The sequence below is a fragment of the Capricornis sumatraensis genome, chromosome 14, assembly GCF_032405125.1.
Source record: "Capricornis sumatraensis isolate serow.1 chromosome 14, serow.2, whole genome shotgun sequence".
In the NCBI taxonomy this organism is placed as follows: Eukaryota; Metazoa; Chordata; class Mammalia; order Artiodactyla; family Bovidae; genus Capricornis; species Capricornis sumatraensis.
In genome coordinates this window covers 9619083-9645625 of record NC_091082.1, presented here as the reverse complement: position 1 = coordinate 9645625, position 26543 = coordinate 9619083, and the positions used below count along the sequence as shown (strand labels likewise).

At 54.3% G+C, this 26543-nt stretch overlaps 2 protein-coding genes across 2 annotated transcripts in view; one reads left to right on the top strand and one right to left on the bottom strand.

The window, feature by feature from the left end:
* Positions 1–1702: 1702 nt before the first annotated feature.
* On the top strand, positions 1703–9951 carry MYBPH (myosin binding protein H). Its single transcript, XM_068986373.1, has 11 exons — positions 1703–1949; positions 2057–2191; positions 2924–3091; positions 5482–5570; positions 5926–6121; positions 6274–6413; positions 6952–7111; positions 8282–8418; positions 8528–8714; positions 9027–9088; positions 9925–9951. The coding sequence occupies exons 1-11, from the start codon at positions 1703–1705 to the stop codon at positions 9949–9951; spliced, it is 1548 nt and encodes a 515-aa protein (XP_068842474.1).
* Positions 9952–11542: 1591 nt separating this feature from the next.
* ADORA1 (adenosine A1 receptor) overlaps positions 11543–26543 on the bottom strand; it is a 38412-nt gene continuing 23411 nt past the window's right edge. Inside the window, exon 2 of the mRNA XM_068986528.1 lies at positions 11543–12182. Within this exon, the coding sequence (XP_068842629.1) occupies positions 11543–12182 (640 nt within the window). The remainder of the gene's footprint in view (positions 12183–26543) is intronic.

Sequence of the window (26543 nt, the reverse complement as noted above, 5' to 3'; positions counted from 1 at the left end):
CTGACTCACCCAGCAGAGGGCCCGGGCACACAAGCAGGGCAGGATCGAGAGGCTCCTGAGGCCCTCGACTGCCCTTCCCAACAAGGACAGCCACTGTGGGACGTGGCCACACTCCTCAGCCCTGGGGAAGGGGCAGAGTGTAAACACGACTGATGGCTTGAAATAAATTACACGGGCATTGATTTTAAAATGGTAGCATATATCACACATGCTGAAGAGCACACAAAATGTATTTTTTTTTTTAATTTAAAGAATTACTATATAGTGAAAGCCTGTAAAACTACTACTCAGGACGGGAAACAAGACCGCATTCGTGCCTCTGAAACTCCATATCTCTGTCCCTCCACCCAGGCGCAAGCATTATCCTAATCTTCTTTGCCTTCTTTTGTGGTCTTATCACCTAAAGATGCCCCTTGAAGAAGAGATCTGGTGCTGCCCGAGTTTGAATTGAGTATGAATGGGGTTGCATCACTCTCTGTGCCCAGATTCTTTCGCTCCCTGTTATGTCTGTTTGATCAACCGTGTAGCTGAAGTTTGCTCATTTTATTTCATTTTTGGTTTATAGGTGCACATATACACCACTTATTTATATATTCCTCTGCTGAGGCAGGGCTGTGTTCTCCAAGTTTAATGTTATCAACAATGCTGCTGTGAATGTTTACATGCATGTTCCTGGGACTGTAACTGCTGGGTCACACGTTTTCAGTTCGACTAGATACCATCTCACTTTTTTCAAAGAGATTGCTCCTATCTACAGTCCCGCCAGCCACAAATCTTAATGTTTTATCCGATGAATGACTGAGTGACTGGGAATCTGGCCATACCTGCCTCATTTTCCCCGTGGCATGCCAACGTCCATGCCATGTTCTGCTTCGAGGACTCTAGAAGTCTCTGAGTGCTGTCCTCCTCCAAGATCTCTTCCAGATCTGTCTTACGATTTGATTTCACCCCAAGGGCTAGGGGATTGTCATAGTGCCCTCTGTAACAGATGAGGAAACTGAGGTCCAGAGCAGGAATTTGACAGACTGGGTAACCTGGAGCCTTGGACTCCCTTCCTGGGATCCCATTGTTAGAAGACTTCCTGCAATCCAGCCCACTTTGGGCATCTCAGCTCCCTCCCTCTCTAGGCCCTCAGCCTCATACAGCCCAAGTGAAAATTCCCGGGGATTGTAAGGACTAGGGGAGTGTGGGAGCCCAGGAACAAAGCTGGGAGTGCTCTAAGAGAAGGCTGCTTCAAGCTGTGTGCACCCAAGCCGAGAAGCCCTGAGCACAAGTGGCCCCACAGAGGCCAAACACACAGAGCCTGATCTGGGTTCATTATCCAGATAGAATCTCTTGTTCCCAATGCCCTGACCCCTGGCATAGGCTCCTGGCAACGTCCCATCTCACTGATCTGTGCCCTCCTCCCATCTGGGCACAAGAACCCTGTCTCTAAGATTCAATCGGGATGATGGACGAGGTTGTGCGCTCCTCAAGGGACCCTTGAAGTTCCGCCCCCAGAGCTATTCCTGGCCTAGGCGCCTCCCTCTCCCTTCGGTCCCCCTGCCTGACCTGACCCCACAGCTGGGAACATTTGCTTGGGGGTGGGGCAGCCCCCTGACTATATAAGACTGGACCTAGGTAGTCCCAGGCACCCTGGAAGCACAGCTCCTCCAGTGCAAACCCCTGCACACTCCAGCTTGACCCTCCATCAGGCACCGCAATGACAGAAAAAGCCACCTTGGAGGCCCCTGCCTGTGGTCTGGAGGAGACCGCTTCTGAGTCTGCCCGTGTGCCCCCTACAGAGCCCTCTGGAGACACGGCAGCTCTGCAGGCTCCTGGGGGGGAGCAGGCTCCCGGGGGGCAGCAGGCTTCTGAGCCACAGGAGTCTGCCCATCAGCCTCCTGACCCCACAGCCTCTGCAGCCCCCGCAGCCCCCACAGCCACTGACCCTGCACTTCCACGTGAAGGTGATGAGAGCTGGGGCGGGCGGAGGGGGGAGGCAGTCATGGCAGGGAGCGGTGCGGGGCGAGGTCTCGGCTGCAAACCCCTTCACCGCCCCCTGCTTCTCTCTCAGATGTCCCCAGTGCCCCGCTGCTGCTGGCCGTGGAGGATGTGAGTGACAGCTCGGTGACTGTGAGCTGGGAGCCTCCAGAGAGGCTGGGGAGGCTGGGGCTTCAGGGCTATGTGCTGGAACTCCGTCGAGAGGGAGGTGAGCTCCGGGTTAAGCCCTCATATGCGGAGGGGAGGTGGGCCTGGGGGGCAGTAGGGTCAAGCCCCCAGACGCTGCAGTGGAGTCAGACCAGAGGGAGACGCAGAGCGGGAGTGGAGGCAGTCTGCTTAAGCCTCAAGACAGCGTCTGGCTCACCTACACATCTCTGAAAGCAGGAGGGCATCCAACGGGCCTCAGCAGGTGCCTTGTCCTCCAGCTTCAGGAAGCCTCTGAGTAACAAGGATAAAAGGGTCGGTGACACTGCGGTTCTCCTCTGTAAGAATTAAGGAGGTGCTGAGTCTCAGAGGACCCTGCTTGTAGAGCTGAGGGAGAGGGCTAAGTTAGAACAAGAAACAGTGAGGAGAAGGAGCGGGGCTGTGGCCAAGCTCCTGATGCCGCCATCTTGCCCCCCGCCATCTTGTCCACCTCGGCGACACGCAAGTTCAGTCTGGCTCCTGCCTTTGCCCCCACCTTACTGTGTGACTTGGCAAACGTGTCCAAGCCTCTCTGGGCTTCAGCAACCCCATCTCTGGCCACCACTCAAGGGCTCTGACACAAGGTGTCTTTGATGGCATTTGGCACATGAGAAGTCCAGGAGGGAGAGCACAAGGAATATAAGGCCCGGAATGGGAGGCTAGCTTCCTCAGACCATCAGTGAGAAGGGAAGCCCCACTGAGAAAGGGTGCCTGCGGCCATGGGGCCAGGGCCTTGTATTGTCTTCATTCCTCTCAGCCTTGGACTGGGTGCCTGTGAATGCCCGGCCCATGATGGTGACCCAGCAGACCTTGCGGAACCTGGCTGTAGGTGACAAGTTCTTCGTGCGCGTGGCTGCAGTGAGCTCTGCAGGGGCTGGCCCACCAGCGGTACTGGAGCAGCTTGTCCACATCCAGGAGACCATCGGTAAAGCCTATCCCTGCTCCCCAGCCCTTCCCAGGCACCGTAGCTAGTGGACGGAGAAAAGGAGGCCAATGGGTAGACTTGCTTCCCCACACTCACGTGCACAAGCCACCTGCTAGCGCCATCTTGCCTTAAGAAAGTTCCAGGTTCCTCGGCAGCAAGGAGTCTCTGGAGGTCAAAGAGGCCAATTTTCTGGTTGGTCCAGCTCTCAAGCATTGGAGGAAGGGCTTCCCGACCCCCAGAAATGAAAGCTCACGTTGCCCCGGTCACCTGCCTCAAGAGTCCCAACGCTTAGAGTCATTTCATTCTTCCTATCTAATCGTAATCCCTTCAGCAGCCACAGAAGCTCATTTTCTGCTCATTTCATATGACCTGGGTTCCAGATTCTCCCAAAGGTTTTGGAACAGAGAAAAGTCTTTGTTTGCCTCTTACTGTACCACGTCCCTAGTGGAAAGAAGACAAACACCCTGCAAAAGACCTGTGAAAGTTTCTCCATCCCCAGAGGCCAGTGCTGAACTGGAAACCCGGGAGGCCAGCTGCTGTCTCCTTGCTAAGATTTCTATTTGTAGGGTGCATTAGCCTCAAGCCTACCCTTGCTCCCCTCCCAAGGCTGCTCAGGTTTCAGTCTGTTAATGGCAGTGAGTCATTTGGTCTGATCCAAGGTCTCTGGGGACAGCCCAGAGCCCCAGAGTGACAAGAGACATGGGCCAGCAGGTGGCCCGAGGCCGCCTCCACCTTCCTGCTTGTCCTGCCCTCCTCTCTCTCGGAGGCAGAGGGGCACCCTGCAGCCTGGACAGGCCTCCAGAAAGAGGGAAATATTGAAGGAATATTTCAAGGAGATAGTTTTCAGCTTTAAGGCCTGAGAGAGGTGGGACCCACAGGGCTAGGCAATATAGAATTATGGACTGTCATGGCTGGTCTAGCCAAGCCAAGGCACCCCAGGACTCCCTTGAGGTCACCCAGACTATTAGTGGCAGTTCCAGAACTGACTCCCACACAGGACCATTCCTGTCCCACCAGGTGGCAAGCAATCTTTTCTGGTGTATTTCGAAACCAGAGTACATGTCCATCCTTCGAGTCTGGGTGAGACATGGTCCCACCTGCAGCTCGGTATGATTCTAGCCTGGAAGCGGTGGGAGCCATCCTGGCTGGGAAGGGGGCGTTAGCAGGCACCCTGGACCCTCCCTGATGGCACAGGGAGCTCGGACTCTGAGAGCTTGCTGGGGCCAGGACCTTCGACCTCAAGGCATAACATTGGAGGAGTCAGCTAGACTCAGCACCCACTACTCCACTGAAACTCCTCTGGCAGGAAAGAAGGGGATTTCCTGGAGAGAAGAGGGCAGGAGGAGAGAGTGAATAAACGGGGAGCAGCCAGGGGCAGGGCAGGGTGGGGACCCTGTCTAGAGTCCTTAGCTGCTCAGCTGTCCCTCTTCAGCCACCTGGAGCTGCCAAGCATTCCTGGCCCCCTGCAGCTGCCTCTGGAACATTCCACCCCTGGTGCTCCCAGGGCCAAGTGCCTGCACAGCTAATCCTCAGAGACACCGTGTTCCTTCTCACTGTCTCCTCCCTCTCCACCCTGCATGCCGCTAACCAACTGCTGCCACCTGTTTGCCACTGAGGGGCCTCAGCCACCCCCACCCCAATCCCGCCTAGGCAGAGTTGTGAGGGTGTTACAGCTCCCCGTGGAACACCCAACAGCTTCAGGGGTTGCACCCAATGAGGTGATGGTCAGGAAGGTGGTTCTCCACTACAGCACAGGTCAGAAGTAAGGTGTCAGGAAGGACCTCCGCAGACTGAAAGGTAATGGAAGGGAAAAGAGAAGGAAGGGGGTATGCCTGCTCTTGCTCCCTTTAGCAAGGGAAAGACCCCAGCTCTCTTACTTGACTGGGGACACAGCAATGTGCAAATGGGTCTCACAGGGGCATCTCTGAAGGCCTGCGCTGGTGCAAGGCAGAAGGGCAGAGGCATTAGGAAGGAGACAGAGTTGGCCACACTTCCTGGGAATGCAGGCGACAGGTGCGCACGCACTCCCCACCAGGGGGAGCCGGGGATCCAGCAGGGCCCATCTGGAGTCCAGGAATGCCAGGGCTGCAGGGCAAATCCCAGTCTGGCAGGGTTGGGGCACCAAGGGAGTGCCTAGGATGCCTACCAGTTCACACCGTGAAGGCCCTGCCCTCCTGGAACCTCCTGTTTCTCAACTCCCCAAGGGCCCCAGGGGATTCTGGCCCCTGAATCTGGGGAGTGAGCTTTGCCCTGCCCACAAGGAGGCAGTCTCAGAGCATCCCAGGAGCCCTCCTGCGGGGCGCAGCCTCACTATTTGTCCCGTCCCCTGCCACAGAAGCCTCTCAGTAGCCCCACTGCTATGCTAAGCCTAGACTCTCGTTCTAATGCAGAGGCCCCCAAGATCCGTGTTCCCCGGCACCTTCGTCAGACCTACATTCGCCAGGTGGGAGAGTCGATTAACCTGCAAATCCCCTTCCAGGTGGGTATGCCTCCCTCCCAGGGTAAGAGCTTGGGTGGAAATACAGGGCCCCACCTGAGGTGTATCGGATGAGCCCAGAAAATGTCAGGGTTCTGTTGGAGGTCTGCTGAGACCCACCCATCAAGATACACATGACTCAGTCAGTTCTCCAGCCGGCGAATAGAACAGGTGGCCCCAGGGCCGGCTGGACAACCGGACGATGAGGCTCTAGGAAGCGCCTGTGGCTCTACCCGCTGCTGCCCTTCCTAGACAAGGCTGGTGCAGCCAGCTCCCTTGAGCACAGCTCCAGAGAACCCTGGAGCGGTGGTGGGGCCTGGCACCTTCTGCTCCCACTCAGAGAGTTTCTCTCTCCCAGGGGAATCCCAAGCCTCAGGCTTCGTGGACCCACAACGGTCATGCCCTGGACAGCCAGCGGGTGAGCGTGCGCACTGGGGACCAGGACTCCATCCTCTTCATCCGCTCAGCCCAGCGCTCCGATTCAGGCTGCTATGAGCTCACTGTGCAGCTGAAAGGCCTGGAGGCCAAAGCAGCCATCAACATCCTGGTGATTGGTATGGGACCAGGGGAGGCAAGGGCTGAGGTTCCCCCACCCCAGGACTGATGGTCAGGGGGGTCAGGCCAAGAGGGAGCGATAGGAGCCTGATCGTGTTGAGGGTGGGGTTGCTGCGAGCCCAGCCCTCCTCCTTACTCTCTGGTCCTGCAGAGAAACCTGGACCCCCCAGCAACATCAGACTGCTGGATGTCTGGAACTGCAACGCTACCCTCCAGTGGACACCGCCCCAGGACACAGGCAACACAGAGCTCCTGGGCTACACGGTGCAGAAGGCAGACAGAAAGACAAGGGTGAGGCCTGCTGGAGCAGCGTGGCGTGGGGAAGAGGGCCTGACTAGAGGTGGGTCTGGGGGAGAGGAAGTGGCTGAGGTGGTGGGAAAGGCCTATTCACAGAGAGTACAGAACTGAGGCCTTCTGGTCTGCCCACTGTGATCCTGACTCACTGTGTGGCTTTTGGCAAATCTCTTTCATCTCTGGACTTCAGTTTCCTTATGAAGACTGCAAGGACTGTTCTCTGGGGCCCTTCAAGCTCTAAAGCAGTGCTTCTGAAAATGTAATGTACATGTGAATTACCTGGGAATTTTGCTAAAATGCAGGTCTTAATTCAGTGGGTCTGAGGTGGGGACTGAGATCCTACACATCTCTGAAGGTCCCAGGTGATTCTTACTTTGCAGGTCATCTGGCCACTCTTGGATCAGTAAGGTTCTAGAATTCTCTGAGGTCCCCAGAGAGGTCGCCTTCTTCCAGAAGCCCCTCAGAGGAGGAGGCCCCGGGGCGCAGGGAGGGTGAGGGCATGGGGAGTGAGGACGGCAGGCCCGGGCTCTTGCAGCAATGGTTCACGGTGATCGAGCGCTGCCGCCCCACCACCTGCACTGTCTCTGACCTCATCGTGGGCAACTCCTACTCCTTCCGAGTTTTCTCAGAAAACCTGTGTGGACTCAGCGCCTCAGCAGCCGTCACCAAGGAGCTCGCCCACATCGTAAAGACAGGTGGGTCAGGGTCTAAGACCAGAAACCAAGCCAGGCATCGCCACGCCTGTCTCTTCCATTGCTTGGAGTGCTGGCACCCCTCCCTGGGTGCGTCTCACAGGAGTCCACTTGCCAGAACTTTTGCTTCTCCACACCCAGGCCACCGCTATGCGCACACACACATTCACAGAGTGACTATAAAAGATGAATGTGGTTGACTGATTGCAACAAACACATCAGAGTAAACCACGCAAATGAGCAGCACCCCTTGGGAGACTGCACTTATGCTAAAGATGCCACGTGGCTGCCGGCATCATAGCAGTCACTGGGTCTCATGGACAGCGTCCCAAGAGCACCACTCTGAAGGACAATGTGTGTGGTTAGGTAGACTGGCGAGTTTGCCCAAAGCAAACTCCCAACTCTAATATAGCACCACATAGATGGACGACAGAGATGTGGATATTCACTGTTTCCACACAGACACGTGGTCCTCTTGCGTCAAACGTGAAATTCCCAGTCCTTTCTCCCTGTCACGTTGTCTGTCACTTGGACGTTGGGCCTAAGGGCCCCACACAGTCCGTGTGGGCCACAGAAAGCACACTCTTTTAAACACCAGCCTAAGCTGCACAGAATTAGGAAAAAGGTTTTGTTTAAAAATAGAAAGCCAGTAAAGTCTCTGAAGACAAAGAGAAAAAATGTGTGGACTCGCTGGGTTTTTAGTCTCCACCCTCAGTCAGTGTCACCATCCTCCCATGGTTTTGGCTTTCGTCTGCCTCCCTGAGATACTGTCTTTGCTCCTGCACGTTGGCTTCCCGGAGATCTCAGGAGCCGGGGGTCCTGCCATGGGCCTCCAGCGGTGGAGGCGGGGTGAAGCGGACTGTCGCCTGCCCTCAGTCTGCCTCCAGACCACCAGCTCTCTGCTCAAAGAGCCACGACCAGCATGTGGCCTTCCACCTCTTACGCCGCAAACTCACTATGTGAGATTGGCAAGTCCCTCATCCATGAAGGGTCTTAGTTTTCCATCTGTTAGCTGGGGTGATCAACCTACCCTTCCAAAGGAATCCTGTGTAGATTAGATGGGATACCTAGGTGTAAGCTATAGTGATTATTTCAGGAAAACAAATGAGGTCAGTCTTAAGAGGTCTCCTCCTGTAACCTCAAATTCATCCTGTCTTTCTCCTCTGAAACCAGATACTGTTGCCAAACCTAAAAGCTTTGTTGAGCGAGACTTCTCCGAAGCCCCCTCGTTCACTCAGCCCCTGGCTGACCACACCTCCACCCCCGGCTACAGCACACAGCTCTCCTGCAGTGTCCGAGCTTCACCCAAGGTGAGGTGAAGGATCTTTCCAGACTACTCCGCCTAAGCCTGAGGGTGGCCTTCGGGGGCTTCATCCTGGCCCACACCCTCCCCAGCTCTCTCTGACCTTGCCCCCCCAGGCCAAGATCATCTGGATGAAAAACAAGATGGACATCCAGGGTGATCCCAAATACCGAGCTCTCTCTGAGCAAGGGGTCTGCACCCTAGAGATCCGGAAACCCAGCCCCTTTGATTCCGGAGTTTACACCTGCAAGGCCATCAATGTGCTGGGGGAGGCGTCTGTGGACTGCCGGCTGGAGGTGAAAGGTGAGGACTGAGAGAGGTTGCTTTTTAGGGATCTTCTGATGTATGGGAGACCAGGAGAAGCCATCTTTTCTCCTGCTGGACTAGATGAGGCTGAGCGCTGAAAATCAAGGCAAGATGAGGAGAGTAAAGATAGAGGTCAGACTCTCAGGAGGACTTGCCAAGAAGGAGGGTGGCCCAGTGTGGGAAAAGGAGGGCTGGAGTCTGCCTCACAGACACACGGCTCACTGGGTGACGGTGTGAGACTCACTATCTCCCACCCTGCACTTGGGTCCCCAGCAGACACCTGCCCCCTCCCTGAGCTCTAACCTTCAGGTCTCTCCCAGCCTCAGCCACACACTGAGAAGCCTCTGGTGGAAGCTGTGAAGAGGAGAAAGGTAAGTAACTGCAAGCACCCCCTCTCTTGCCTCTGGGGGTGGAGGCCTGGAGCAGGGGTGGGCTTAAGAAGGGAGGGTGGCAGTCAGCTCTGAGTATAAATCTGCAGCCACAGGCAAGATACCCGCGCAGTCCCGGTGGTGCTCCGGAGACCCATCACGGTAGTGTGATGCTGGCAAGGGCTGGAAGGCATGGACATCCAGGGGACGGGCACAGGACAGGGTCTAGTCCCGACTCTGAATGACCTTAGGCTAGGGCATCCCCGTGGGATAATTTCCTCAGCCAGAAAAGTAGCAGAAACAACCGTGCCCTGACTGCCCTTCCCAGGTGGATCTGAGGTTCTGGATGGGTGAGGGTGTATCCTAGAGCTGCGGGGGCCAGAGCTGGAGCCCGGGCTGCGGGTCTAGGGCCTGAGGGGAGGGGAGGCAGGAAGGGAGGACTTTTCCCCCATATTACCTCTTCAGCAGGCGCACGTCGCCCAGCTCTGCCTACCAGCAGGGCTCATGAAATGTTCTCTGCCAGGTGCCGCAGACCTGAGGGGTCAGGGCTGCCAGGCCCAGAATCAAGCGCCTCAGAGGCCAGAGGTATTCACCCCACAGCGACAGCTGATGGCTTTGCTCCTCGGTACCTGCCTCGCCTCTGTCCCTCCACTGGGAGCGGGCCGAGCAGGCCTCTGGACAGGCTTCTAGACACCAGGAGTCCTGGAAGGTGCAAAGATCGGAGCCCTCCTGCAAAGAGTCGTATGCTGGGCGGGAAGCACTTGAATAAAGGTGTTTGGTGTTATGGTGCAGCGCCTCTGTGACAGTGAGAGTCAGCGTGATGGGCACTGTGTCCCCAGGAGGATGGGCTGAATGTGTCCCCATGATGGAGCCTCTGCCTCTGACACCGTGAGGAAGGTCCGCTGGGAGCGGTCTCGTGATCTCATGGGGGTTTTCCAGATATGAGATCTTCTAGGATCTCGCTTCACATTCAGAGTTTGCTGCCCTTAGAGGGTAACTACAGGAACAAACACACCCTTCTCTGGACGCTCCTTGCTCCAAACACCTCCATGCCCTCCCCATTCCCTTCATTTCTCCCCAGACACCACTGCCAATTTCTATCTGCTGAGGTTGCCTGTTGCCCTCAGTGGTGGGGTGCATTATCCATGAGGGTTGACAGTCTTTTATTCCTCAAGTGACCTCCCTGGGAGCCAGGGGACATTCCACCTGAGAGAGGGAAGGGCCTGGAATCTGCCCTGGAGTTGCTGTTCACACTTAGAACCTGGCCCCTCACTCCTCTGTATAAGGAGCTTTGGTTTGGGCCAGGAGTAGACCCTTCCTGAAGGGTCTAGTCTGAAGGCCTAGACACTGCCACAGAGCCGAAAGCCCGTGAATAAAGAGCTAGTGCCGGGGTGCTGAGGGTACTTAAAATCCGCTAAGACCTTCCTGTCCACACACTCCAGAGGGGCGTCTGCTCTGGCCTGAGCAGCCTGGCACACTCATCCCACGGTGCCCATGGCAGCCCACTTTCCCTTGTTCGTCTCCTCCCCAGGCAGGCAGCGTGCTCCCCAGAGCTGACAGGTCTGGAGTTCCCCAGAAGCAGCAAAGAGGGGTGTCACCTAGGAGGGTGCCCAGCACAGAGGAGGGGTGGAGCGGATAGAGCTGGTGGCCCAGATGACAAGCCGTGACGCTTCCTTCTCTTACTTGGGGTGCTCAGGGCAAGAATCAGGGCTCAATGCTTCTGCCCTGTGGCTGTTTGAGGCCCACACCTGCCATTCCACACTAGTTCCAGGGAGCACGGAGCTCCCACTCAGGGCCCAAGGGCTGGTGGAGAATAAAGCAAATAGTGGAAATGATTTCTGGACCCGTTCTTTCTGCCTCCCACAAGTGTAACCTTGGAATCCCTGGGGCGAGAAGAGCAGGCACCCTGGCAAGCATCATGGCCAGGGACACAGGGTTGTGGAAGGCGGGGACTAAAGGCTCCTTGATTCCTGCCTATCAGTGGCTCTGGCCACCTTCTCCTGTAGAACAGGAGAGAAAACACTTTCTCTCCTTCTCTCTATCTTGGCAGGGGCTTCTCTCCTTAAGCTGGGTCCCAGGGCTGCAATCCCAGCACCTAAGTCAGACACGCTGCTGTTCTGCCTGCTGTGGGAGCTGAGCTTGCTCTTCTGGCCTGTGTGGTCCCTCGGCAGTCTCAGGGTCTCAGGCCCACTCAGGCTGCAGCCCTGGGCTGCCTTGGGTTGATCAGGCAGATGGGGAGGCCCAAGCCACTTTCCTCTTTCCCTCAGGTTACCTGGTTCTCTCCCCGTGGACTGACCTCCCAAACCTCCCCCAGCACCGTGAGGGGTGGGTCTCAGCCACAGCCCACAGCCCACAGCCCACAGGAGGGAGAGACAAGGGAGACGAGCGGGATAGCAGGGAGGGGAGCCCTGGGCCGAGACACCCCAGATGCGGGCCAAGGGGGGCGGGAGGTGGAGTCTAGTCATCAGGCCTCTCTGCTGGGGGATCCTCATCAACGGGGGGCGCGGGCTGGCAGCGGAAGTGGTCATTCCAGATCTTAAGAAAGGTCACTCGAAACTTCTGGATGCGGAAGGCGTAGACGATGGGGTTCATGGCCGAGTTGCCATGCGAGAGGAAGATGGCGACGTATATGAGGATCCTGGGCATGCGGCAGGAAGGGCAGAAGAGGGTGACGCAGTTGAGGATGTGCAAGGGCAGCCAGCTAAGGGCGAAGAGGAAGAGGATGAGGGCCAGCGACTTGGCGATCTTCAGCTCCTTCCCGTAGTACTTCTGCGGGTCTCCGGAGGAGGCCGACACCTTCTTGTTGAGCTGCTTGCGGATCAGATAGAAGACCTCCACGTAGATGAGGACCATGAGCAGCAGCGGGGGCAGCACCCACACGAAGAAGTTGAAGTAGACCATGTACTCCATGCTGATGACCTTCTCGAACTGGCACTCAATCACAGGCTCGCCCACGCTGCCGTTGGCCAGCCAGTCCCGCTCCACGGCTCTCAGGTTGTTCCAGCCGAACATGGGCGTCAGGCCCACCACAAAGGAGAGAATCCAGCAGCCAGCGATGGCCACCACAGCCCTTCGAGGAGTCACCACTGTCTTGTACCTGAGGGAGAGGAGGGCAGAGTGTGAGGCCCCCTCCTCGGTTCACCCAACCCCAGGGGTCTCTAAGAGGAGCTCCTTGCTCAGCCAGGGCCCAGTAAGTGGGGAGGTGCATGTCTTTGGCTAGAGGGCAAAGTCTTTGGGATCTAAAATTTAGGCCAGAACTTGTAATGCACTGGCTCATGTCGCCTGCTGAGGGTGGGAAAAATCTAGAAGAAAATAACAGATGAACTCCTTTAGGAGTTTTACTAAAATTACCAAAGTAAAAATTGTTCATACGCCCTTGGCACACCCCCACTGGTAACCTTATCATGGCTTCGTGACAGTCCCCATGTGGTAGAAAAGCACCATCAGAATGAGGGCCCATTGACTGATGTTCAAGGTAGTCAAGTGTTCTTCCCGAGGCCACATGGAGGGTGCAGGCTATCCTGTGCTTCCTAGCTGACCACACAACAAAATGATTAACAAACCGCCCCTCCCCTTGGGCCAGCTGACTCACTATCATAAAAAGCTCCCCCACTCCTGCCTCCCATGGCTCCATCCCGTCTCCCCACCCCCATCCCAACCTCCCCTCCTTTTTCAGCCATTGTACATGCTTGTCTCCTGAAGGGTTCATCTCAAGAAGCAGCTCTCCTCCCCCAAACTAACTGGAAAGAGGACTGACACCCGCATGCAGGGGACCCCAGTCCCGGCCTGCATGCCTGGGCGTGGTCATCCGTTTTCTGAGTGCTTTCCGTGCCAGGCGTTGCCCCTGTGCTGGGACTAAGATAAAGAACCCCTCCCGCTACATAGCTCATATTTTAAGTGAAGAAACAGAAAACATTAAAGTAAGAGAGGAATAATGCAGCTACAGGTTGTGATATGTCCTTTGAAGAAAATAAGCAGGACCACGTTGAGGGGCAGAGCACCCAACCCTCTTCAGGCCGTAACACACACAGATATGAAACCATTAGGAGGGCCCCGAGAATGGACGAGGCTGCCCGCGGGCCATGCCCCTCTCGCTGTCCCCAAGGTTGAGGAGATGCAGTCTAGAGGGGCTCCCCGCTTCCCTTTAAACCAATTCAGCCAGCAGCCAGCATGTCCGTGGCCCATGCACTGGCCTTGGGATGAGGGCCAAAGGCTGGGGCCTGCCTGGCTCTGGGCCAGCAGCTTGCCCGGTTGTTATTTTCCGATGCAGCTTCTGAGATGGATGGATTGGCCTCCTGAGCATGTAAACAGCTCCTGCGGCCCACGGGTGTGAAGGCGGAGGCCTCCTTCTAGCTCCGTTTTCTTCTGTCCTGTGCCTGGAGAGTCTGCAGCTTTCTCCTCCATATTTACTTTACTGGAGTGGAAAGGGGAATGATTTGGGGGATGCGAGAAGCTGGACCCACTCCCACCCCGTTTAAAAACTAAGCACTATACTTGGCACCAACACAAACACACACACACACAAATAAATAAAAATAAAACATAAGAACATTAAAAAGAATAAAAATGAAAACTGAGCACTAGAAGGGACCTTGGGAACCTCGTTTCCAATCTCATCATCCCAGTAGGGAAACTGAGTCCCTTAGAACACTCCAACACCACAGCGTGGTACCCCTCCCCTACTCTGTAATCTTGTGTCCCCAGAGCTCCGAGGAGTCTTGAAAGCTGCCCAGATTGCTTGTGCCTATCTGAAGCTGTGGTTTTTCCAGTAGTCATGTATGGATGTGAGAAATAACTTGGACTAGAAAGAAACCTGAGCATCGAAGAATTGATGCTTTTGAACTGTGGTGCTGGAGAAGACTCTTGAGAGTCCCTTGGATTGCAAGGAGATCCAACCAGTCCATCCTAAAGGAGATCAGTATCAGTCCTGGGTGCTCATTGGAAGGACTGATGTTGAAGCTGAAACTCCAATGCTTTGTGGCCACCTGATGGGAAGAAGTGACTGATTTGAAAAGACCCTGATGCTGGGAAAGATTGAAGGTGGGAGGGGAAGGGGACAACAGAGGATGAGATAGCTGGATGGCATCACAGACTCAATGGATATGAGTCTGAGCAAGCTCTGGGATTTGGTGATGGACAGGGTAGGCCTGGCGTGCTACAGTTCATGGGGTCACAAGGAGTCAGACACGACTGAGCGACCGAACTGAACTGAACCCTTGCATTCTTGCTATAACTAAAGCCCATTTCTGCCTCTTGAATCCCCAGCAGAATAGCAAGCCTGGTGCATACTTTGGAGTCACAGATCCATATCTGAGCCCCAGGTCTGCAACCTACTTGGTCAATTCTTCCTCTGTAAAATGAGTTTATGGGACCTACTTCAGATCAGTTAATATATGTGAAGTATTCTGTAAGCACCCCACCAACATTCCTGTGCCTGAGCTCCTACCCCTCCAAAGCTCCTGAAAACACACACACACCTGGGAAACCCTGCTATCTTTAGATGTTCAGCAAATGTAGCCCAATGTGTCTGCAATCATCTGGCTCAGGATTTGTTTCTGATGAGCTCCAATTGCTTTCCCACGCATCCCATGGTGAAAGAAGTTCTGGGAGAGTCTATGGGGTGTGACTAAAGGAGTGAAGATCATTCTACAAAAGAGAAAGGCACTCTGTCACGGCTGTCACAAGCAGGGGGCAGGGCCCTGGGGTGAGCCTCAGCAGGGCCAAATGGGGCTGCAGCTGCAGAAGGAAGGATGGAGGCAGGCATCCCGTCACAGCTATCACCTCTGTGTTCACATCATGCGTATCACTTATAAAGCGCTTTCACATTCACGTCTCGGTAATCCGCACGACCACTCTGCAGGCTGACTATGGGTTGTTTACTTGTGGATGATAAGCAGATTCGGAATATCCCTTTCTGACAAGCTTTAAAATGCCTGTCCACAGGCGGTACTACCTGGAGAAAGAAGGGTAGACACGGTGAGCTCTGGTATTGCCACCCAGCCTGAGGACTGGAGGAGGGGGTGCCTAGCCCAGGACTCACATCTGGGCAATGATGACCCATCAAGAGAGGAGATGAATTCTGACAGTGTCCCAGCTGGGAGACAAGGAGAAGGCAGCTTCTGGCTAAAGAGGTGCCCCCCTTTTCTCCTCCCTGCACGCTTCTCAACTGCCTGGAGCCCTGGGGTTAAAGCTTTCCTGGGGCTCCTCCAGGACCAGGTCCCAGCAGACCCTGCAGCCTAGGGTATCAGTTCTCATCTGTTTTTCTTGCTATTTTTTCCATAGTGGGAAAGGGTTAGACTCAGAACTTTGGTGGGGTAGGGGCAGGCATTCACAGGAAGGGCTACCTCCCAGGGCTGGGAGAAAAACTCACCTCTCCTTACATGTGGGAAAGAGCGGCAGAGGCTGCAAGTTCTGGCGTGCACATGGGGTGGGGCATGTTCAACAGGACAAGTGCTTGTCCCCTCCAAGTCATGGTCTAAGGCCTTATCGCCCCTGGGGCTGTGCTGAGAGCTAGTCAGAGAGATGACTGCCCCAGACAAAGGGGAAGCAATAGCATCGAGGCCCTGAAACACCACGTGGGGCCCCACCGCGGGCAAGCGGGGTGGGCAGCCCTTCGAAGACGTCACTGAAGGAACCAGGGAGAGCCCTGCCCACCCCTGTAGCCTAGTGAGGGCAAGACACAGGGCAGGGCAGGGCAATCAGAGCTGTGGTCTGGGGCGGCCCCCTGGGCTGGGCTGGTCACATGAAAGATTTCAAGGTTTTGTTCTTGTGCAGGGAAAGCCGTTGTAAGCAAAGAAAGAATATAATCCACTTTCTGTTTTTAAAAGATACCTCGGACTGTGGTGTGGAGTGTGCTGTGTGCAGCGGGGAAAGCCAGAACACCACAGTGAGCCTACTTCAGCTGTCCAGGCAAGAGGCAGGGCTTCCCTATTCCGTGGCGGCTCAGTGGTAAAGAGGTCACCTGCCAATGTAGGAGGCATGAGAGACGTGCTTTGATCCCTGGGTCAGGAAGATCCCCTGGAGGGCATGGAACCCACTGCAGTACTCTTGCCTGGAGAATCCCACGGACGGAGGAGCCTGGTGGGCTCCAGACCGTGGGGTCACAAAGAGTCAGACACGACTGAAGCGATGTACGTGCAGGAAGGCAAGAGGCGAGGTGGTGGCCTCGGGTAGGTGATGGTGGGGGTGAGGAGGAGCTCCCGGCTGTCAGAGGCGTTGGGAGCAGAGCCCACAGGACCTGCTGCTGAGTTTGGATGTCCAGGTGAGAGAGAGCACCATCAGGCTGAGGCTCAGTTTCTGGTCCCAACCGTTGAGGGGACAGAGGCACCCTGCCTTCAGCCTGACCCCTCTCTCACCAGGGGCCCTTCTCCTCTCCCAACACCTCAACATGAATAAATACACGTAAAAATGGACACATGAATCCATGTATCCATTTATTCAGTCTTTATGGTTTATGCAATGGAAACCACATTTTATTCAGCAATAAATAATAATGATTTATTTGACCATTCATGATTGATTGAGGACAAGGGCCTCTTCTGAGCGGTATGAGCGAGTGCCACCAGGCCACCGGCCAGGCTCCAACACACACGCAGCAGCCCTGCTCCCAACACACAGTGAGACCAGCAGAGGCTTCCCCAGCCAGAACCAGCCTCCCCAGAGTCTCCCAGAGCAGAGGCATTTCCATCTCAAGCTAAATTCCAGCAGGAGCTATGAGCATGCCTGAGCTCTGCATTGGCCCTTTGCATTATGAATAAGCCCTCTTCATGGGTTGGAGACCTGACTGCAGAGAGGGCTGGCCTCTGTCTGCCTACAGCATCGTAGGACAGCTCTTCAGGTACACTGCTGTGGGCTAATTTTTAGGCGGATTATGAGACCATGAACAGTAAGCTCCTTAGAACAGGAAAAGCTCAGAATGCCACCAGGTGATAAAGAGACCGGGGACCTAGGCAGGAAAGATGCGCTGGACAAAGAAAAGAGAAGGGAGGGAAACAGATCCTCAGAAACTCTTTGGTGGACAAAGAACTGGCCACCAGAGCCAGGTCCTCAGAGAAGCTGCTCCATCCCTGCACAGACAAGACTGGGTGTGCTGGTCCTCAAGGTGGGCACCCTACCCGCCCCCCCCAACCCTGTCCTGTTCTGAGTCACAGGGGTGGGGGCTAACTCCTGTAGCCTGCATCTCCCAAGGCCCTGGGTCACTGGGTTCATTGAAGGCATTGGACTGCTGGAGGGAGGAGACGGAGGGATGTTTCCGCCCACCTCTCTGTCACAGGCGGGGCTCAGGCAGTGGTTAAATCTCTTCCTTGGCTCCACCTCCCACTAGCAGGCCCACTGGTTCCTGCTTCCACTCACTGCCCACAGCCCCTGGGTTTTGGGACCACCTGCTTCTTTTGCCCTTCAGCCTAGGGGTAGCTTCTTGTTGTTGCTAATGTCTGAGTTACCTCACTATCCCCTCTTTGACTTTTCAGATGCTTCACGACCTATGTTACCAGTTCCTAATGCGGGCATTCAAAGCCCTCAGTTGTAAACACCTAATAATTTCTGTGTTCCGGGTTAGATCCCAGTGGTTCAGGGGTGAAGCTGGAGCAGGAACAATTGAGTGTAGTTATCATAAAGAACTCCCTGTTAGAGAGATGAAAGACTTGGCCAGACTTTTAATAAATGTGTGTTAACTCAAAAGAAGAGAGATAATCCAAGGAGTGAGTGTGGAAAAGGCTACACACGGTTCTGTTTGGAGGCAGGGGTGATGAAGTATCCTGTGAACTGCTGAGACCGGGGCAGGGTCTGCAGGCCACCGCCACCTTCCTCTCACCAAGGGCCTGGGCATGCAGAATGAGCAGGGACTGGAGGGGTCCACACCTTTCTGCAACAGGCAGTTTGGATAGTCTGAGGCTGAGTCCTCCATCTTCCCTTCCCTTTCTCGCCATCTGAGAAGGAGTGATATTCCGCAGCTCGGGTTACCTCTTTCCTTGCCTCCCTTCTTATCACAGATCTCAGCTACTTATAAATGGAAACTTGGATCTCAAGATCAGGGACGTAAGACTTTCAGACTATTAAACTACTTCCTGCAGAGAAATTCTCCCTTTCAGAGGAAACAGGAAACCATATACAATCAAAAGCACACTCCAGGGACAAAATATTTAATAGTAACATTCCCCACAGGAGTCTGGATCAGAAGCCCCGGGGAAGGACCAGGATGTCTGGGTCCTAATTATCTTGCCTTGAATATTGCTTGCTTTAGGCCCTGCGGCATTACCCACCACCTCTGAATATCAGTGTCACCAATCCCCAAAAGGGGGATCCATCTGACACCCTCAGGGCTACTTTGCAGAGCTACAGACGGTGGGGGAGACACGAAACTCCTTGAAAGAACAAAGCTGGATAATTTAATTATGCTAGTAGTGTAATGGACCTTGGAAATAACTCCTGGTCATGTTCTGAGGACAAACAATTCAACAGACTGGTAGGAAAAACAATTATATCTATGCCTGTGACCCAGTAACATCCTCTATTCTGAAACAACTTCCCCACCCTCTCTGCTTCAGATTCAGAGCTTCCTTGAATCTGGGAATGAGTGGAAGATACATGCTATTCTCTGCCCCAAGGGAACTCCCCTTCTGACAGGGGAGGTATAGCTCCTGAGTCTCTGACGGAAGAGCAGTCCAGGCTAAATAAAACATACAAGGCCAAAGTTCCTGGCCTCAACCCCAGACTCAGAAGTAGTCCAGGTAACTGACATCACAAGCTCCTCTAGAGGCCTATGAGCCTGAGACAAAGCCCCTCACCTCTCTGGCTGTGTCCTCTCATCCTTACAAAGAGGGGTTGGGATTTGTTCAGAGCATCTGATGCGGAGGACGCTGCAGGGGGTGGGATGTAGGCAGGAAGGTTCGCAGATTCAGGGTAGGCATGCACTCAAAGTGTGAAAGTGAACATGTTAGTCACTAAGTCGTATCCTACTCTTTGCGATCCCAGGAACTGTAGCCCACGAGGCTCCTCTCCATGGGATTCTCCAGGCAAGAATACTGGAGTGGGGTGCCATTCTCTTCTCCAGGGGAATCTTCCTGACCCAGGGATTGAACCTGGGTCTCCTGCAGTGCAGGCAGATTCTCTACTGTCTGAGCCCCCAGGGAAGCCCCAACCTTGCCTACATCCCCAACCCTTTCCCGCAGTCCCGGGCATATCAGAACGTCCCCACACAGGCAACAGGAGACGGGGGACTGTGCTCTGACACAGTCCCCTGGGTGACTTTGAGATGCCGTCACTTCCTCCCCAGCCCAGTACTCTGACTCCTGAGGCCAGGGAAGCCCCACATCCCAGGAGCAGGGTGGTCTTCAGGGAGGAGAGTGTCTCACCTGAACTGCAAACTCAGGAAAACAGGATCCAGACCTCAGCATTCCTGGCCATTTCCTGCCCTCAGATTTGAATGTCTCCAATTCTTGGGGTGAGGCCAGGATGGTGAAAACATCAGGGCCAGATAACCCCACCTGCTGTGGGAGACTTTCTGACTCATTCAGTGGCATGGAAAAAGAAAAAATCCTGTCTGCATATAGATTTAATGACCTCTGAGTGGTTGGCAGGGGGGGCCTTCCTGGTTTGACCACGGTGGTAAAGGGTGTCAAATTCTTTTCCAACAGAGTGGAAAGACCTGATGTTATAGGAAAACAGAGCTGAGTTCTGGTCCAGGCTTTGCAGGAGGGAGTGAGCTTGGGTGAAACTCTTCTCCAGTGAATGAAGAATGCTATGGAGTCAGATCTGAGTTTAAGCTTTGGCTCTACCAGTTAATAATCTGTAGCCTTGGCCAAGTAACAATTCCTTGAGCCTTGCTTTGTCCTCAGCACACTGGCACGAGGGGACCTACTTGGCAAGCTCACTGTGACCACAAGGCCCCTCTGTGAATAGTAGCAACTGGTGCCTCCTGTTACCACCACCCCTCTCCCAAGGACACCCCTGGCTCTACCAGAAAACACAGTCAGCTCCTGAAGAGAAACAAAACAGGTTGCAGCAACTCAGAGAAACAAAAAGTTACTTGTTTCACTTCAGCTCCCCTCCTGAATTCAGCCTTGGCACAGAACTAGTCTGTGTCCCCTGATCTGACTAGTGTCTGATTCTTTGGGTGGGGAGCAGAGTGCATGGGGAGCTTGCTGAGCCCAGCACTGCACCCCACAGGGGGCCCTGGAGAAACCTTAATTCTTGGCTAAGTCCAGGAAAGCTCTTGCGAGTAAGCGGCCAGTGCAGAAAGTGGAGACAGGGGGACAGTCTTGGGGGGCTCCAGTGCTGTCTCCCACCCCCCTCTGCTCATCTTCTAGTCTGTCTGGAACTGTAGAGTACTCAACATCCGCCCAAAGGCCTGCTTCCCTCAAGGGGCCATGACCCACCCTGGGCAGAGAGACAGTGAGCAGAGTCCAGAGCAGCCCAAAGGCGGTAGCCCACTGAGGCCAGAAAGCGGATCAGGGCATGGAGTCACAGGGGCGCCCCCAGCCCTCCCCTGGCCTGGGGTGGGGGGCGCTCGCCCTGCGGAGGTCACTGCTCTCGAGGACTCGGGTCCTTACTCTGCTTTAGCCGCCTGGGCCTCATTGGTGTTGTTTAGTCATTAAGTCATGTCCAGCTCTTTTGCGACCCCATGGACTGTAGCCCACTAGGATCCTCTGTTCATGGGACTTCCTGGGCAAAAATGCTGGAGTGGGTGGCCATTTCCTTCTCCAGAGGATCTGGCCGACCCAGGGATTGAACCCAAGTCTCCTGCGGTGCAGGTGATTCTTCACCAGTGAACCACCAGAAAAGCTGCTTGGGCTTTCAGGGTTCCCTAAAGTCAGCATCAGCCCTCTACTCTAGGAAAGACACAGCAGACGTGGGAGAGGGGCAGGAGAACAGGAAGACCCCTTCTCTGTGGAAATCTTTTCAAAGAGAAGGCCCATCTCACCTGCAGGCCTCTATTCCATAGATTGTACTTTTATACCAGGAAGTCCTGCCCAGGATCTAACCTCAGTCCCTCCTGCTGTATCCCAACCCAAGGAAGTTCTGCTCTCAGGACCTGGAAGAAGCTGCAGTCATATTTTCCCAAGTCCTGTCCTTGCTCCCACCTCACGTTCAGGTTGGTGGAAATGTGGGGCCCCAATTAGAGCAGTAAGAACTCCAGCACCTAGCAGCTTCCCATCGTCCCTCCTTTGTGCCTCTCAGGCTTCCTTTGTCTCGAGCCCCACCACAGGCCTACTCACTGATCCCCGTGTGCAGCACATTCACACGAAGCTGCAGGCCAGGCCCAGTCCCGGAGCCAGTGCAGCCACCCAGGCAAGAGCACACAGAAAAGTTCAGCAACGGCGTCAGCCCTGAGCCCTGCCCCACCCTGCCTTTCCGACTTCTTGGATTTGAGGCTTTTCTCCTCTTTCCTGTAGCACCTCCAGAGATGGGCTGGGGAGAAGGAGGGTCCTGATGCAGTGAGAGATGGGGAGGCACCCAGCATTGCCCAGGTAGGCACAGGCCAGCATAGAGTCCCCTTCCCAGGCCTTCTCACAGTTGGCTCACCCGGATCAAGGTGGAGGTGGGTACCCTCCTCTTCCCCAGGCGGGGCAATCACTAAAACTATGCTTTCCTCCCGGAGCATATAACTGAAAGTTCCCCAGTGATGGGAGTCAGGTCTGGTTCAGTGTTGCATTCCTAGCACCTGCCATGGTACAGGTACTCAGTGGGCACACAATAATATTTTTAGAAAGGAAAACAGTCACATAGAATGCTCAGTTAAAACCAGAGAAGTCAGAAAAAGAGAAGGTGGGAGCGAAAGAACAGATCCAATGAACAGAAAACAGTCACTAACATGGTAGACGGCCAGTGATACCACTGACCATTTTAAATGGGAATAAAGCAGGAAGAAGAGGAAGAGGAAGCTGCTCCGAGGCTTTCTGCTTCTTGCCACAACATCCCTTCTGGAAGAAGCACAGAACATGCACCCAGCCCACCAGCTGAGGAACCTTCCATAGACTCCTTGAGATTTCCAATCCTACGTTTCTGCGCCAGTTAGTTACCCAGCCCACTTTCCATTCTAAGTCACCCAGCTTAATACAGTAAGCTACTTAATTAGGTGATTCTAGCCTATTTAGAGTCTAACTACACTTCCTCCTGCTGCAAGACTAGACTTTCTTCTCACAGCTGCTCCTGGGTGGAAGTAGGGGACAGTCTGTTCTCAGCAAGCTGGCCTACATCCCCGTGACTTGCATCAGGATAATGGAGCAGCTTGGAGCCACTGGCAGCATCCCAGAGCAGGGACCTGGTGAGGCAGCTTCTCGGAGCCTTGATCAATGACCTCATTTTCAGTCACTTCTGCCACTTCTGCAAAGCCTAATAAATCACTCACATCTGCCACGACCCTGGATGAGGGAATCTCACATTATGATGTCTGTGGGAGAGGAGGAAGCTTATTAAAAATCAAAGCCTTTTTTCCCATCTACCATTCACAAAAACTTCAAAGTGCTGGGCTCAGAGCCGCAAAAAGTAAAGGCAGATTGTGGGCAATAATGGACCCTGGGGACTCAACCAGGCAAGAATTCGGTAGGAAAGGCATACCAGGCATGTGGTGGGAACACCAAAGTGGCTTTCCTCTCCCAGCTGATATTAATACCAACAATCTGGGCCATTTGGAAGATCCAACTCAAGCGCCCCACAAAGGGATCTGACCACCCCCCTCTCCTGGGGAAGCCGGTACCAGTATCTGCAATAGAGTCACACCAGTTGGCCAGGGAAGCAAGAAGCTCAAGATAACAAAGCACTGGCAGGCATGTGACAGGCATCACAGGGCCTGGGTTCGAATCAGACTCAAACTTGCTGTGTTAGCAGATTGCATCACCTCTCAGAATCTTAGCGAGGCAGATATCAAACGGAGCTGATAGCTGCCTCATCCACCTTCCAGTGTTTCCATAGTAACCACTTGGCACTGAGCCTTCGTGCAGTCTCTCCTTTCTCTTTTCACAGTCTTCCTGGGAAGAAGGCAGTGTCTCCACAGATGAGACTGGGTAACTCTCTCAGAGTCATACAGCTGGTGGTCAGAACTGGGATTGCACCTCAGGTCAGCTCCCTTCAAGACCAGGGTTTGGTGTCTCACACAGGCATATCCCCGTGAGGCAGGGCAGACCCTGAGAGCAGGGACTGTAGCCTTACGTCCCCAGTGTCGCTCACTGTCCAAGCTTCTCAGACTTCAGTGTGTGTCGAAGGAGCAAGTCCCAGTGGCATTCAGCTGAATGGTTGGCACAAAAGTAACCCTTTCCACCCTTGTTTGCGCAAAAGCCTGTCTGAGAAGCCCAGGAAAAAGAAAGGCATTGTCTTGGATCCTGTAGGAAATAGGAACTCAAATCCACGCCAAGTCCCCTGCAAACCACCTGTGTGACTTGCTTCTCTTTATGGAGAGCCACCTCCACCATATGGAGGGAGAAAAAGGCAGGGAGCCAGAACGGGAGAAAGAAGGGCAAGAGGTTTCCACCTCAGCGAAATGACAGTGGGGTGGAACCTTTCTTCTCACAAAGCACCTCCAACCAAGGATCCCCCCTGTTGCACACATTATCTTGCTTGACAGAAATGACAGCTTTTGTTGTTGACATTTCACAGGTAGGGAAACTGAGGCCTAAGAGGGTTCAGCCATGCAAGGCTGGTATAAACATCATTTTGACAGATAAAGACTTAACCAGGTTCCTCTGACTGTGGCCCAGTGCTCTTTGCAGGGTGCCTGCTACCAGCGGGTGGCAGAGAAAGTTTCCCAGAATCTCTCATAACACTAAGCCCTAGGACCAAGCCCAGCGTCTGCTGGGCTGCCTCTTTAGCCCATCTCCTCCATTCTCACTTCCACAGACCTCACTGGACTATTTCTGCTGTCATGAGGCTAGCAACACCTCCTGATTTAGCTTCCTTGCACTTGTGATTGAAGGAGCTGTGCAGATGAGCACACACAGGCTCTGGGACCTGAGAGAAAGCGGACAGGGCCTAAAAGAAACCAGACGGTGGGTCAGGCCCGGCCTGTACCCGCTGCAAGCAGCCCCTGTCCCGGAAGTCTCAGCCCTCTCAGCCAGTTTCTCTTATCTGGAAAATCTTGTGTGTTCTAGCTCCGTCTCAGCCTAGAAGCTCTCTGAGGACAGGGACTGCGGTTCCCCTGGAAATCCCTGGGGACAGTGGCTGGGTGATGGGTGTATCACAAACAGCATTCACTTTGGCGTCTGGCAGGCAGGTGTTCAAGCTCCACTTTTGCTAATTACTAGTTGGATAGCAATTTTCAAGTTCTTTTACCTGCTTGGTTCTCTGTTTCTTTATTTGTAGAAATGATGTTTATACCAGCCTTGCACAGGTAAATAAAATTAAATATGCTGCCAAAGAAGTCACTCAGTGCTGCTCCTGACATTGAGGAGACACATAGCACGCAGCTGCCTCCCCTCCCCTCAAGACCACACGCCTCCTTCCTCAGGACCCTTTGTCAGACAGCCTCAGGGCCCATGGAGGAGCTTCAGGCAGAGGGAGGAGCCCCGGGCACTGTACCCAGAGCAGTGACAGAGCACCACCTCACACTCAGCGCGCCTCCCAGCCTGCCGCAGCCACCTCCCCAAGGTAAACACAGGAAGCTTGTGAAGGAGCCCTCAAGACACAGTGGTGCAGGCGTGTGTTAACTGTCCACCCCGTTTGCAACAGAGACAGACACACACACATACACACACCCACGCTGCTATCCATCTATTCTCCTCCCTTCCATGAAACAGCAGGAAAGGGGAAGAACAAGCCCTGTGGTACCAGAGAAAGACGGTGGGTTTACATTATTTTCACATGTAATCCTCTCAACAGTTCAGTAAGGTAGATATCTTTATGTTCATTTTTCAGATGTAGGAACTGAGGCTCAGAGAGTTCTGCCAAGATCCCAGAACAAGTGAGCCGCAGAGTCAGGATGAGGAAACCAGCCCTGCCAGCCTGACTCCTGAGACACGCAGTTCTGCACCTCTTAGCTTGCCTCCCTTTTTCAGACTCAGCACACGCGCTGCCCCCTGGTCCCTGCAGCCACTCTGTGAGGTCAGTAGGGGCTGCGAGTCCCCGCTCCTGGTGGGGATTGGGGCCAGAGAAGCGGGGTGGCTTGTTCAGATGGTGCAGTGTGATGGTGCAGTGTGATGGTGCAGTCTGATGCTCCAGTTTGATGATGGGTGCAGTCTGATGGTGCAGTCTGATGATGGATGCAGTCTGATGGGTACAGTCTGATGATGGATGAAGTCTGATGGGTGCAGTCTGATGGTGCAGTGTGATGGTGCAGTGTGATGGTGCAGTATGATGATGGATTCAGTCTGATGGTGCAGTCTGATGGTGGGTGCAGTCTGATGGTGCAGTCTGATGGTGGGTACAGTCTGATGATGGGTACAGTCTGATGATGGGTGCAGTGTGATGCAGTTTGATGGTGCAGTATGATGATGGATTCAGTCTGATGGTGCAGTCTGATGGTGCAGTCTGATGGGTACAGTCTGATGGGTACAGTCTGATGATGGATGAAGTCTGATGGGTGCAGTCTGATGGTGCAGTGTGATGGTGCAGTGTGATGGTGCAGTATGATGATGGATTCAGTCTGATGGTGCAGTCTGATGGTGGGTGCAGTCTGATGGTGCAGTCTGATGGTGGGTACAGTCTGATGATGGGTACAGTCTGATGATGGGTGCAGTGTGATGCAGTTTGATGGTGCAGTATGATGATGGATTCAGTCTGATGGTGCAGTCTGATGGTGCAGGCTGATGGTGGGTGCAGTCTGATGGTGGGTGCAGTCTGATGATGGGTACAGTCTGATGATGCAGTCTGATGGTGCAGTGTGATGGTGCAGTGTGATGGTGCAGTCTGATGGTACAGTGTGATGGTACAGTGTGATGATGGATTCAGTCTGATGGTGCAGTCTGATGGTGCAGTCTGATGGTGGGTGCAGTCTGATGATGGGTACAGTCTGATGGGTGCAGTCTGATGGGTGCAGTCTGAGTTCCAGCCAGAGGACTGCTGGCTCCCAGCCTCTCTCTGCCCTGGGAAAATGAAGGGATCGTCTCCTTGGTTGGGGAGGGGTTCCCTTGTCCTTGATTCTCCTCCCAAGTGTTTCCCTTCTTTTCTTCAAATCAACAGTAGACTGAGCTCAGACTCAGGCCACGTTCTGACTGGAAGACAAGGGCCCAAAGAGTCTCCCTTCTTGCCTTTGTGGATGTCAGCAGTGGGAGGTGACAACCGCTCCTGTGCAGACCCTTGAGGCTCTAGAGCTGCTCAACACTGAGGACCTCAAGCTCAATGCTAGCCTGCACGTCCAGTGGCTGAGTTCCCCCCACCAGCCCCAAGGTGCCCACTGACCTCATGTGGTCAGGGAGTTGTTAGTGTGGAGCCGCCAGTCCACCATGCTGGAGGTGGATGGCCCTCTCCCAGCAGCCAGAAGCTGTGTCCACTCTGGTGAGGGGGAGACAGCATGACACAACACCTGAGA